At 46.0% G+C, this 14284-nt stretch overlaps 1 protein-coding gene across 4 annotated transcripts; it reads right to left on the bottom strand.

Moving 5' to 3' along the window:
• Nucleotides 1–1029: 1029 nt before the first annotated feature.
• Nucleotides 1030–13653, bottom strand: LOC310837867 (monoacylglycerol lipase ABHD6-like). 4 transcript variants are annotated; one of them, XM_083725062.1, is made up of 9 exons: nt 13512–13651; nt 11747–11897; nt 10826–10982; nt 9339–9452; nt 8099–8231; nt 6225–6382; nt 4742–4796; nt 2328–2428; nt 1030–1547 (listed from the first exon to the last, which is right to left on the bottom strand). In XM_083725062.1, exons 2-9 carry the CDS (start codon nt 11866–11868, stop codon nt 1371–1373), a joined length of 1017 nt encoding a protein of 338 aa, XP_083581188.1. In that variant the 5' UTR covers nt 11869–11897; nt 13512–13651; the 3' UTR covers nt 1030–1370. The 4 variants fall into 4 exon arrangements, with proteins under 4 accessions (XP_083581188.1, XP_083581189.1, XP_083581190.1 ...); XM_083725063.1 differs by having other exon boundaries at nt 11747–11887; nt 13508–13638; XM_083725064.1 differs by having other exon boundaries at nt 11747–11791; nt 13512–13617.
• Nucleotides 13654–14284: the final 631 nt, after the last annotated feature.

The following is a 14284-nucleotide window of genomic DNA, read 5'->3' as shown; positions in this document are numbered from 1 at the left end:
GTTCACTTTTAGCAGATGCTTGTTTGCAGCATTTTAAAAAATATCTGCATCATCAAGGCACCACAAAGCACTTCAAGGGTCCCTGCTTCAAATCATGCCATCTTGCAGAGACCCAGCTTTGCCTCTGACCAACCCCAGTTCTTTCTGCAGTATCCCACTTCACTCTGGCACTCACCTTTATCTAATGCGTTCTCCTGCTCTGATGCATAAGTCAAATATTCATAGGAGGCAGTTGGGTGACTTGCTGGCAACAGATCAAAATTAAGCAAAGATTTCATAAGCGGATGCAGTCCAATTTTAAGATGGAGGAAAGTGTTCAAAATGCCATGTAGCTTAGATGATTTCACCATACAGTGGTACCTCAGGTTAACTACTTAATTCGTTCCGGAGGTCCATTCTTAACCTGAAACTGTTCTTAACCTGAAGCACCACTTTAGCTAATGGGGCCTCCCACTGCCGCCACGCCGCTGGAGCACAATTTCTGTTCTCACCCTGAAGCAAAGTTCTTAGCCCGAAGCACTATTTCTGGGTTAGTGCAGTCTGTAACCTGAAGCGTATGTAACCCGAGGTACCACTGTATTTCAAAACATTATTCCTTAGATTGAGAAAACCTATTTTATCTTCCACAGTTTTAATGCTTTTTCGGCAGTGTTACACCCATCAAAAGAACTTACAGTGGTGCCTCGAAAGGCGAAATTAATCCGTTCCGTGAGTCTCTTCGTCTAGCGGTTTTTTCGTCTTAGCGGATTAGCGCTATTAGCGGCTTAGCGGCTTTTAGCGGCTTAACAGCTTAGCGGATCAGCTGATAAGCGGCTTAGCGGCTTAGAAAAAGGGGGGAAGGGGGGGAACAGCTGGAACTCGCAAGACATTTTCATCTTGCAAAGCAAGCCCATAGGGAAATTCGTTTTGCGAAGCGCCTCCAAAACAGAAAACCCTTTCGTCTAGCGGGTTTTCCGTCTTGCGAGGCATTCGTCTTGCGGGGCACCACTGTATTCCCAGTTAAGTAAGCATAACATTGCAGCCATCGAGTGCAACCCTTCACATGTTCACTTATAAATATCTCTCAGTGCATTCAATGGGGCTTGGCCCTAGATCGCAATCTGAAATCTAATACCCACAAGTTGGTTGGTTTCTCCCCACTGGCATGGCCTAATTACAAGTTGTGACCTAGAAAATGAAGCATGCAAATTCCTCCTGCCTGGGCCCTGTGGAGAGCCCATATATCATATTCCATAAACCTTTTGTTGTGAAAAATGCAGGGGGGGAAGGAAACATTCACAAGCATTCAAAATGTCGTTTCCACATTGTCCTTTCTGAGGTACCAAGTTGCTTGGAATCTTCATGAGCTGCTGCTCCATCCTTGGTGAGGTTTACGCCATCTTCTTATTCTCTGCTGTGCCACAGACTGAATAGTGGAACTCCAGAAGAAGTTTTGACAGTTTCCTGGGCCTATCGAGAGTGATGAAGTGTCCACATTTCTCCAGCATATGCACTTGGGAGGAAGGGATGGCTTTGGCTAACATTTCTGCCCCGGAAGGATCCATTACCTAAACAACAAAACAATGTGTGCATTGTTTTTATTTATTTATTTATTTATTTATTTATAATATTTTATTTATTTAACATAATTGTTACAAAATATAGACAAAATATTGGAAATACATACATACATACATACATATTTCAAGTAAGCACATATATATGAAAAAAAGAACAAAAGAGAAAAGAAAAAGAAAAGAGAAAAGAAGAAGAAAAAATAAAGAGAAAAGAAGAAGAAGAAAAGTTGGAAGAGTTTCTTCCAAATTTATTCTACAAATATCTCAATATGAGAATAATAATAATAATAAAATTTCATTGATTGACTTCCATCGCTTACACTGCACTTCCTATACACATTTTAAGCAAGATTGTATCTGTTATTCCATATTTTCCCCGTATAATCTCACACAAATATGCTAATCAATAATAAATAATTATTATAATTATTATTACTGAAGCACACTGCAGGAGACCAGTTCAGGACCATTTCATGAACATTTCTCTCAATTTGTTACATCCGTCTAACTCTACCTATAAATACATCTTGCTTTGTCTATTCCTTATGTTTACACTTCCAGAATTTATTGGACACAGTCCATACATATTTGCTAATTTATTTGGCATTAAATACCACCTGTATAGCATTTTCATATTTTTTTTCCTTTAAAGTAAAACGGGCTGTAAATTTCATATCCGCTCTCCACAGTTTTTTCCCATGAGGCTGTGTCAATATGACGACCTAAATCTTTAGCCCAGTGTACCCTTGCTGATTTAACCAGTTGGCTTACCTTGTCCTCCCTTCCCCAGATGATTTGCGCTGGAGCCCTGATCTTGCTCATGCTGTCATGCAAGCGGTACCTGGACTCCCTGTTGGACATGTCTAAAAAGCCTTTTCCAAGAAAGAAGCAGAGTCAGGCCTGTTTCTGTGGCCGTTTTACCGTTGCGCATTTCCAGGCTTGTTGCCCTGAAGTTAGGTGTTCGTCTGTTTTGCAGCAGAAGAGAAACCCAGAAGCCCAACAACCATGTTGAATCATCAGAGGGTCACTTTGCATGTCTTCTTAGAAGCACAGGACCAGCCCCACACATGAAAAAGTGTGTCCTATCTGAATGCTGTGTGCATTGCCCCCCTGGTCTGTTTATAGTTGGTGGAAAAATGTAGATAAGCACCCTTCTTTAGAGATTGCTACAGACATAAAATGTGATATGTCCTGACACTTTTCTGTGACGAAGCAAAGGAGTGCCTAAAGTCAGCAGCCATGAAGACACTGTGCCCCCTTCTCCTCACAACTGTTGCTGGACTACAGTTCCTATTATCCCTTATCATTGGCCGTGCTCACTGAGGCTGATGGAAGTTGGAGTATTGTTATGTACTGAAGTTCTCGCCCTGGGCCAGCAGGGGGATACTGTAGATAGTTATGCAAATAAGGGATCGAAAGTGATGTTTAGTGATTGGATAGTTTTAGGAAATTGTTACAGTTACGTTGTACTGGAGCTATATATAAGCAGGCTGACTAAACCCTTCAGTTCAGTTCTGTTCTGGCCTCTGAATAAACAAGAGCTGTTTGAAGAATCGCTGTGTAGTCTGATATGTTCACCCACAACTTAACAAGTATTAATGACATCTGGAGACGTATGGCTTTTTTTGTTTTCGTTTTGTAATATTTGGGTTTATTTACAAATGCGCAAGGTGGGACAGATTTTGGTCTTTCAAATTTCAGCAGAGCCATGTACAAGGTCAAAAACCCCTGCCCCACACCTCTCACCTTCTGTTCTGCTCTGTTCCCCCTAGGCTTGGCACCCGGTGCGGCAGAACCGGTTGCACTGCCCTAAATCTGCCTCTGCGCAAGGCCACATTCACGCTATACATTTAAAGAACTCTTAGGCCACTTTCACAGTCATGGCTTCCCCTTACAGAATCCTGGGAACTGTAATTTGTTAAGGGTGGAGTGGAAGCTGGTCGATTACAGCAAGTGGGGCACTGACATCCACCTCAATCTGTGAGGGTGGAAGGTTTTTTTTTATAAATTGTGTGTGAATAAAGGTGTTATGATAATATTAAAGGTATTCTTTCAATACAGTTGGTTTCAGGCTCCCCAATCTATCAAACAACAACATGCATTTTCCTAATGTTCAGGGATATGCTGAATCTCTAACAGAATATATGTGATTTACTAAGATGTTTTTAAGTCACAGGAATGGTCTGTGAGAATCAAACATGATCTCATTTTATAATTGCTTATATATTTAGTATGTTTGATGGGTCTGAATGCTGATATGAATGGACATGAATGTCTGAAGTATGAATGAGAACCAGATGGTTGGGCTCTGAAGAATCAAGGATAAAGACGTTATTGAATTACAGATATAGAACTGATTAAATTAATTGTGTCATTTGGTCTTTCTTGAAAACGCTCTGATAAAGGTAAAAAGGAACCTAACTCTGTTTTTCATGACAAATCTGCCTTCTTCCTTACAACCAGCCCAGAGGGTGGCACCCGCTATCAGCTTCCTTCACCTTAAGTCTTAGCACTGTCCTTGTAGAACTCAAGCAGGGAGGAGCGAAGGGGCAAAACTAGAATTAGTTGATTGGTTGGCTCTGGCTCCACCTACTGTTGGCCTCCTGCCTAACACTCTGCTTATCCCAACGGACACCACCCTCTACTGACTTCACAGACCTACAACTCCCAGCATCCTTAACAAACTGCAGTTCCCAGGAGTTTCCCCTGACTGTTAAACGTGGTACAAGAGCAAATCTGCTGCCTCAAGACAACAGCTTCCATTTTGCCGAACTAACAGGGAAGATAAGAGGAGATATGGTACAAAAAGAGAATAAGGAGTGGGCTATCTTTAAGGAATACAGTGGTACCTCAGTTAAGTACTTAATTTGTTCCGGAGGTCCGTACTTAACCTGAAACTGTTCTTAACCTGGGGTACCACTTCAGCTAATGGGGCCTCCTGCTGCCGCCGCACCATCGGAGCACAATTTCTGTTCTCATCCTGAAGCAAAGTTCTTAACCCGAGGTAATATTTCTGGGTTGGCGGAGTCTGTAACCTGAAACGTATGTAACCTGAAGAGTATGTAACCCGAGGTACCACTGTATATCTTTGCATATCTTTGTTCCATCTAGCATATTGATAGGAAACCAGGATCAGCCTCTGTGAAAATCCCCAGGCAGAGCGTAGGCAATGCTATTGAACTTACATTTTAAGAAGAAAGACTTGTGTGGCCTCCTGTCTTCCAGATATCCCTTTAGGAGCTAAGGGGACGAAGAAAAAAAAAAGAAAAGTAAGACGGCCTTGAAAGGTTGGCAACCCCTGTAGACAAAAGTGAGCTACATGCACCAATGGTCTGGCCAAAATAAGGCAGCTTCTGCGTGTTCCAAGCCAAACCTCAACACATGCAACTTTTAAGTCCGACTGCACTTGCCCCCTTTTCCTGCCATTTCACTGTTTATATTGTCTTCAGGAAGAGACCTATCCTCTGTAAATCATCATGCAGATTGATGGCACTATATAATGAATGGATGGATGAAGTTTCCAGTGCAGTTCCTTCGGAGAAAGGGATGTGGGAGCTCTCTCCTAATTAGAAGCAGAGAAATGTAGTCTTGTGAGGGATCCCAAGGGTGGCCTAGAGTGGCTGGGGCAGCCCAGCTAGATGGGTGGGTGAGGTAGAATGAAGAAGAAGAAGAAGAAGAAGAAGAAGAAGAAGAAGAAGAAGAAGAAGAAGAAGAAGAAGAAGAAGTCCAACTCTCTGCAATACACCAATCACAGCTAAAAATCATAGATTCATAGAATTGTGGAGTTGGAAGAGACCCTGAGGATCATCTAGCAGTCAGGGACCGTGCTGAGGAGGGCTGCACTGAGGAAGAATGGTGGGAGCCTTCCCCCTCCCCTTTCCCCCTCCCCTCCCCCTCCCCTGATCCTGAATTTTCCCAGGAGCAGGAGGACAGTATAGATTTGGAACCGTGGTTTGCAGAAGGGCATAGTTCAGAAGGCAGAAGCTGGGAAATACTGAATGGGGAACAGCTAGCAGAAGAAACACTAGAAGAGAGAGAGTTAACAGATTCACAGTCTCTGGATAGTATCCACCCCCCTTCCCCAAAGACACAGAGAGCTCTGAAAGTGTCAGAACAGAAAGCGCAGAGACTATAGACTCAGATTACAAAATGTGGGAGTGATGTGGATTAATATGGACGGAGAGGGGGAGTGACCTTTACTGGGAGCACTGCCATTCTGGTTAGATGCTTTCTTTTGCCCTTCTCTGTGTTTATAAATAAACTAACTGGTAAGAATTCCTTTCATTTGATCTGCTCATTTATGGCCACAGGGGTGGGGGGAGCCGATTCCCTGAACCCTGACACTAGCCCAACCCCCTGCAATTCAGTAATATGCAGCTGTCCCATATGGGGATCGAATCTGCAACCTTGGTGTTAACAACACCACGCTCTAACCAACTGAGCTTAAGAATCCCTGACAAATGAAAAGTTGCAAGTTCACCAAACACAGTCTATTTACCTAGCCTTCTGTTTCAGATTTCATCTCGTGCCTCTCCTGCCTGTACCACCAAACACTGCAGAACACCAAACGCTGCAGGCAGGCAGGTGGACAAGCTTGCCAAGGTCTGAGACATTGCTACAAACTATTAGGCCAGAGCCCTACAATTTTTCAGGGCGCTACCTCTTCACCTGCATGTTTGTACTGCTGGGATGGTATAAGCCAAGTCTGAGCAAACTTTCTCCCTGTTTTACGGTCAAAGGAATCAGAGGGTTGCTGTGTGAGTTGGTAGATTTCCGCAGCTCCTTCAAACGTTTGATGAACTCATTATCTGCTGCATACCGTAGGCCTAAAGAGTTGGGAGAAAATGTGCGGCTTAGAATTGTAGTTACTGGTCAACCGGTTGCTATAAATGGGAGATCTGGTACCACAGAACAGTGCTGAAAGTCCGCAATAGCCTTTGCCAACCTGGCCCCATCTAGATGTTGTTGGACCACAACTCCCATCAGCCCCAGGCAGTAAGAGCATGCTGGCAAGGCCTGATGGGAGTTGTAGTGCAGCAAATATCTGCAAGGCCAAGTTGGTAACAGCTGGAATAGAAGTTGGGACTGGAGTGAGCTAATAAACCAAGGAATATTGCCGGTGGCTACCTCAATAGCCCTAGCACAGTTGCCAAACGTGGTACGCTATTGATATTAACGTATGTGTTAGGATAATAATTTCAAATTTATATAAGACTCTATGGGTTAGGTTCCTCCCCATATATTGTATATATTTGTATACAGTGGTACCTCGGTTTTCGAAAGCACCTCAGAAATCAAACGGCTTCCGTTGACTGTTTCTCAATTTTCTCAGTTAAATTTGCAGACCTCCCTTTGTGCCTCAGTTTTAGAACGTTTCAGAAGTCGAACAGTCTTCCAGAGCGGATGACGTTAGAAAACCGAGGTACCACTGTGTCTGTCTGTGAAGAGAAACTACTCTCTGAGCAGCACTGAGAACGATACACTGTACAGTGGAACCTTGGGTTGCAAATGTGATCTGTGCGGGAGGTACGTTCTCAACCTGCAGTGCTGCGTCTGCGCACGTGTGCGACGCGATTTGGCGCTTCTGCGCATGTGCAAAACGTGATGGCTGAAACCCAGAAGTAATCCGTTCTGGTACTTCCGGGTTTTGGCGCATCCATAACCTGAAAACGCATAACCTGAAGTGTCTGTAACCCGAGGTACCACTGTACCTTTTGAACACATTCAAAGCACATTTTTCCACCTCAGATAATTCTGGGCATGGTAGTTTGTTATGTGTTGCTGGCAACAGGAACTCTGTGAGGGATAAACTGCAGTGCCCAAGATTCTTTGAGGGGAAGAATGTGCTTTAATAGTATAGGGCTAGTTTCCATATACACTCACACAATCCTCTCTATCCTTCAGTCAGACAAGCAAGAGGCAATCATCAGTGTTCAAGGACAAATTGCAGCCAGGAATCTGGGATGCAAAGCAAGGCTGGTGAGAGGGTGTGACCAGGGGAGAGTTTGGAGGATGAAATAGAGAGGCCTAGGGGTTGTGGGTAGTGATGTATGGAAGTGAGAACTGGACCATAAAGAAGGCTGATCGCCGAAGAATTGATGGTTCTGAATTATGGTGCCAGAGGAGACTCTTGAGAGTCCCATGGACTGCAGGAAGATCAAACACATCCATTCTTAAGGAAATTAGCCCTGAGTGCTCACTGGAAGGACAGATCCTGAAGCTGAGGCTCCAATACTTTGGCCACCTCATGAGAAGAGAAGACTCCCTGGAAAAGACCCTGATGTTGGGAAAGATGGAGGGCACAAGGAGAAGGGGACGACAGAGGACGAGATGGTAGGACAGTGTTCTCGAAGCTACCAGCATGAGTTTGACCAAACTGCGGGAGGCAGTGGAAGACAGGAGTGCCTGGCGTGCTCTGGGCCATGGGGTCACGAAGAGTCGGACACGACTAAACGACTAAACAACAACAAAGGGGTTGTGGGAGGTGGGGTTGCAGCTGGTCCACAGGTCTGACATTCCCCACCCCTGCCTCAGACACTCACCAGGTGGGCAAAGGAGAGACAAGCGAGAGACATCAGATGGATACTGAGCCGCATAAATACCAGCAATTGTTCCACCCATGGACATGCCAACCAGGTGGAAAGGCTTTTGGTTCAGGCCAATGCACTCACCAAACTGAAAGAAGAAGCATGAGGTTAAGCTGGATGTTAAAGGTGTCCATACTTGTTTAGCCACTTCCGCCCTTCAGCAGAGGTGGGGTTGCGGGCTTCACGGCCCTACCACACGCACGGTGGCTGGAGCCCAGCTCTCACGTGATTGGGGGGATTCCCGGCCGCGTCACCACCTGGCCATCCAATCGGCTGGCTCTGGGGGCATGGCCTGCCCTATTTAAGGCAGAACGCGGCCGGGGATCTCCCTCTTTGCCGCTCCACAGCTGTTTGGCTTTCCCACCCTCCCGCCCTTTAAGGTTTTGTCTTTGACCTTGCTATGGACCTTGGTTGGTCACTGTTGAGGGGTCTGGTAGGAATTTTTCCACTTGGCAAATTGGCACCAGCTACTTGGTTTGCGCCTACCTTGTAGCAAATCCCCACAACTTTCTGGGTATTGGTGGTTAGGCATTGGTATAGTTCTGTAGATGGAAGAGGGGAGGTAACGCCATCACCTGCCCCCCACATGGAAGGGTAGTCCGATAAAGGATTCCAGGGGGCGTGGCCCTATCCAAAGCCCATGGAGGTGAGGGCCTAAGGCACGCCCCCTATCGGTGACCTGGGGAAGTTCCTAGTTGATGCGTATCAGCAGGACTCCCCCTACTGGTGGTTAACCCTTCCTGGACTTCAAGCAGACGGGCTGAAATTGGATATAGTCGGTTAGGACCAATACCTAAGCCAATACCGCTCATCACCTGTAACCAAAAAAGCTGTGGCCTTTTTTAGCCCATTAACCTTAATAATTGTGTCATGCGTCATTATTTCCACCTGGGGGGGGGGGGCGGGAACTTGCCATGCAAAGGGAATTTCCCAAGCAAGTCCCTAGCTGCTGCCAATCATTCCTACTTTGGAGTCTCTTTAAAATAATAATCAGCAGAGGCTGTGGAGCAGGAAGGTTTTCAAGGAAAGCTTCCGCAGGAATGGGAAAACTGCAATGCACCCTGCTGGCGAGCGATTGCAAAACCAGCTCCTTGGCTCCAGCTTAAGCAATCGGAGCCAAGGCAATCTGCATACTTCATCAATCAGCGACGGTGACGCCCTTACCAGTCCAGAACCACTTGCTTGCCAGCCTCACCTGGTGTATCATTTTCGCTTGGTTAACTGCCGTGTAACTTTCTGCCAGCAGGCGAGTGGTTTCTCCGTGGCCTGGCATGTCAAGGCAGACCACGTGGAGGTCCTTAGGAAAGAGCTGGGGATAGATGGCATCGGAAATGAGACCGAGAATTCAAAGCAACCATAACTGGGCTGGTCATTATCGAAGGGGTGGAGTGGTTGGTGTGCCCAAATAGATACCATTACACCCTTCTTTAGCCTATGGTATAAAGAAACATATACGGTGAGAAAATGTTTGAGTGTATTATGGAGTGGGTAGATAGGATTAAGTTAAAAAGGCAGAGCTGCAATGCCTGAGATGCAAGATGATGCAAACGATAAGATTTACTACTTGGTCATCCACTCCCTCTTTATGATATGGTCCCTTTCCCCCCCTGGAGCATGAGGTGGTTTGGCAGCTGAACGCCAGACCTGAAATCTAATTCAACAATCATGCCTCTCCCAATCAAGGAGCAGCCAATGTGATGCCTTCAGGTTGTTAATGGATTACAACTCCCATCACAGGAACATTAGAAGGGAACATCTAGTCCAGCATGCTGTTCTCACAGTGGCCAACCTCATGGCTTATGGGACCATCCCTGACTATTGGCCATGGGGCCTGCAGGAGTTGTAGTCTAATAGCAGCTGGGGGACACCAGTTTGTCTCCCTTTGCTAGACCAACAAACCTGGCCTCACAGCTGTACTTTCACAATTTTGAACCAGGTAGGGACGCGGGTGGTGCTGTGGGTTAAACCACAAAGCCTAGGACTTGCCAATCAGAAGGTCGGCGGTTCGAATTCCTGCGATGGGGTGACCTCCCGTTGCTCGGTCCCTGCTCCTGCCAACCTAGCAGTTCGAAAGCACGTCAAAGTGCAAGTAGATAAATAGGTACCGCTCCAGCGGGAAGGTAAAAGGCGTTTCCGTGCGCTGCTCTGGTTCGCCAGAAGCGGCTTAGTCATGCTGGCCACATGCCCCGAAAGCTGCACGCCGGCTCCCTCGGCCAATAAAGCGAGATGAACGCCGCAACCCCAGAGTTGGCCATGACTGGACCTAATGGTCAGGGGTTCCTTTACCTTTGCCTTTTATGGCATCTTAACACATTGCATCAGAGGTAGGGAAACTATGGCTCCTCCAGGTGTTGCTGGAGTAACGTTCCTCTCACCCATCCCATTGGCCCTTGCGGCTGGTGCTGATGGGAGTTGGAGTCCAACAGCATCTGTAGGGCCACATGATGCCCCCAACCCCTGCACTGCAGAAAGATGAGGATGCTGTGTGTCCTTAGGGCAGCTGCTCACACTTTACGTCTCATCGGGGAAACTCTTGCCTTTTCGACAATGGCTTGGGGAGAAAAATGCCCCAAGTCAAATGCTGAAGGTGTAAAAGTTGGGTACGTTTGGTCATTTCCAACCCTCTCAGGGAAGGCACAAAAGAGACATCAAAGATGCCCTATTGGAAAAATGGAAACCTACTTTGATGGTGTCTAGCCACATATCTTTGTTGAATGAGAAGCCATGAAGCATCAGCACTGATGGCTGGGAGCCTGGTTTCCCTCGGCAGAAGTAACAGAACCTGTAGCCCTCATGTTCAACGAATTTCACCTTCATGCCCCTCTTCAGACGCTTGCACCTAAAAGCACAGAGAGAAGCAAGATGAAGAGACTGGTGGTTCTTCAGAGGAAGCACTTCAAGTTAAAGCGAGGAGCGGAAGGAGCCGCCGAACTCTACCATGAGGAGAAATTAGTTTTGGTTCGCATTAAAATGCCAACCGGCCTAACTTGTACTTCCTGTACCAATATGGAATTGAGTTGGAAGGTCATCTGGTCCAAACCAGATGGAGGAATCACAGTTAAAGAATCCCTTCTTAGCTCATAGGTTTACTGCTCTGGCCAAAGATGATGGCAAATTTGTAATAAGCCATACTTGTTGGCATCTGTCTGTCTCAAGAGACAATGGAGTGTGCCTCTGGGGGTGAAGTCCAACCACTACGTTAGCAGCACCAAAGTGACACCCCTGAGGCAACAGACCTGGGCAGAGTGTCCAGAGGTCCTGGGCTGCCCAGTCAACAAGACCCTCCTCTCAGCCTCGCTGATGTGGTCCAAAAGAAAGCAGAGCAATATGTTTGGCTGCAAGAGTTGCTGGAAGGAGGCATGCAAAGTACCATCCAACCATCTTAGGGACTCCACACTTGTGTAGGGTTTACTCCTTAGCCTTTTCTTCTCTGAAATACACTCCCCAAGGCAAGGGGTAGGGGTAGGATTCAGAGCCAAGGATGAGGGACTCTTGTCTGACCTCTCATCCAGTTTTTATGTAAGACCATGCATGAGGATGCTCGTCTCTCTTTGACCAAGGCATTACAAGTCACCCCATATATCTCCCTAGGTAAACACTTACCTGATCATGATCCTGAACAATAGTAAAGTCCAGTGGGGATACCGCCTGTTAAAGATGGTTGAAAAGATACCCACAAAGAAGAATGCAATCAGCATCAGCATCTTGCCCAGAGTGAAATTCATGGCAACTAGTTAAGGTTCTCTTTATTTGCCTGCGTAGTAAACATTTAGACAACAACAGGAAAGATTAAAGGGGTACAGGTAATAAAAATTACAGCTCAAATTGTTGTTGTTGTTGTTGTATTTATACCCTACCCATCTGGCTGGGTTTCCCACTCTGGGCGGCTTACAGCACATAAAAAATGGTAAAACATTAGACATTAAAAATTTCCCGATACAGGGCTGCCTTCAGATGCCTTCAAACTGAGGTTGAAACACATCTTAAGAAGACAGCAGGTAAACAACTCACTTTCCTTGCCCATGAAGTCCTAACTACTAATAGTGAATTCACTGAGTATCAAAATTTATGCAGCCAAAACATAAGAATAACATCATCCATGCACATCATCCATGTAACCCCAGGCTTTGGAAAACACCAAGGCTTGCAGGTGTGGGTGGGTGTGAAGAGAGAGAGAGAGAGAGAGAAAGAGAGAGAGAGAGAGAGAGAGAGAGAGAGAGAGAGAGAAGGACAGAAAGAAAATAAGCCCAAGGGGTGAGGACCCCAATGAGGGCTGAGCATGTTTCATGGCCAGAAACCACTAAGTATCTGTTTGAGTAAAATAACAGGAAGCTGGGGGAACGGAAAAGGACACAGCTATTTGGCCAAAAGCTGCACAGGACCAACTCACCACAGTCCAACATTCTGTGGCAAGCCTCACTTGTACTATCAAAGGGTTTTATCATCGTTCTGTTGACGGAAGCCAGTTTAATTCAGCAGAAGCACCTGCTAGCTAAATGGGATTTTTGATGATTTGCCCTCCCCTCTGCAGCCTCTGGTGCCACCTCCCATGTTGTTCCAAAGTGTCTACCAAGCCTCTAATCAAGAGTGGGCAATGGAGTCTGCAGGGTGTGTGCTTGTGTGTGAATATGCAGAAGTTACCCTCCGTTCCTGATCCACTGATGCAAGCATCTGCTGGGTCAAAAACCTCCCTTCATCGGAGCAACACAACTGGACACAACCCCAAGTCTGAGTGTTTTAATGAAAGCAAACTCGCTATGAACTGGAAGGTCCTATTTGGCTGTTGGCACAAACAAAGGGCCTGTTCGAAACTTTAAACTTAAACCGCATTCAGAATTCTGTGCATAAAGTTCACAACCAAACTCGCCACCTGGCACCACTTCTCTGAAATCTTTCCATTCAACCCTCTGTGTGCTTCAACTCTGATTGTGTGGGATGAATGGTTCTGTGCAATCAGGGTTAAGCCACATTGAGAAATAGGAAGCCAGAAGCTTCTGAAGGAACGGTATATGCATTCCAGTCACTGCCACTTCGCCAACAGTTTATGCTACCCAGTAAAGATCTATTTCACCCCAAACTTAATGGTTTTTAGCCCAAGCAACTTGCATAAATATTTCCCAGCACTAGCAGAATTCCAGCAACATAAATACAATGGACAACAAACCTTCCTCTTATACGCCGTACTGAGCTCAAAAAAGTGTCCAAGGATGAGTTGTTCTATACAATGTACTACAATCAATGTTGTGTTATGATACAGGATTTACATCATCTCAGCCTCTTCCCACTGACATAGCCAACGTGCTTAGAGAGGCTGACAAATACATAAATGGCAATCTCACTCCTATTTCTAACATATGCTGAAACTTACCTGGGATGGGATGTTGTGAGCTGTTCTCCAACCTCACTTTTTCACTGCTGTCACGGCTGTGGGCATCTGCGTCTTGTAGCAGGAAGGAGGAGCTTGCAAAGTTATAAACAATTTCTTCCCTAGGTCGGTGGAGGTGTTAAGATAATAATTTCTTCCGCCGACACCCTGCCAACGCCCTTTGATGCTACTGAATATTCCAGAGCTTGGTTCATATTGATGTCCGTCTCACTGTAAGACTGAAGCACCAGGAGTTTTGTCACCAAATGATTAGTGTCCCTGACTGATACATTCCTGAAACCAGCTTTGTTCCTGTCTTGGTTGACTCCAGATGGATGGTCCCAGGGTCTGGTCTGAAGGCACGTGAGGTAGCCACCTTGCTGAAGCTAAACAGGTTCAAGTCTGGTCGGGGTTTGGTTGGGCGACCCTATGGAAGCCACATGTACTTTGGGTATCATGAAGGAAGAAGAAAAGAAGGATATAAATGGAAAAAGAAAGACCTCATCTCACTTCACAGAGAAAACCAAGGTGACTGTTTTCTGGAACCAACTACCACTCATGTGAATGATAACTGCCCACCCTCCTGCCCCATACAATCAAGGGGTGCTATGGGAAAAGCTATTAGTCCATCTTTCCCTTGGTCAAAATGGTTCCGTTACAGCAGATATGAGGGACCAGATATTGCTGGACTATAGCTCCCAACAACTTGGATAACTGGTCATGCTGGCTGGGGCTGAAAGGGGTTGGAGGCTGCACAGCCCCCCATCCTGGGTTAG

Source organism: Podarcis gaigeae (genome assembly GCF_964106915.1).
Source record: "Podarcis gaigeae genome assembly, chromosome: 2".
Classification (NCBI taxonomy): Eukaryota; Metazoa; Chordata; class Lepidosauria; order Squamata; family Lacertidae; genus Podarcis; species Podarcis gaigeae.
This window is presented reverse-complemented; position numbering and strand designations above follow the sequence as displayed.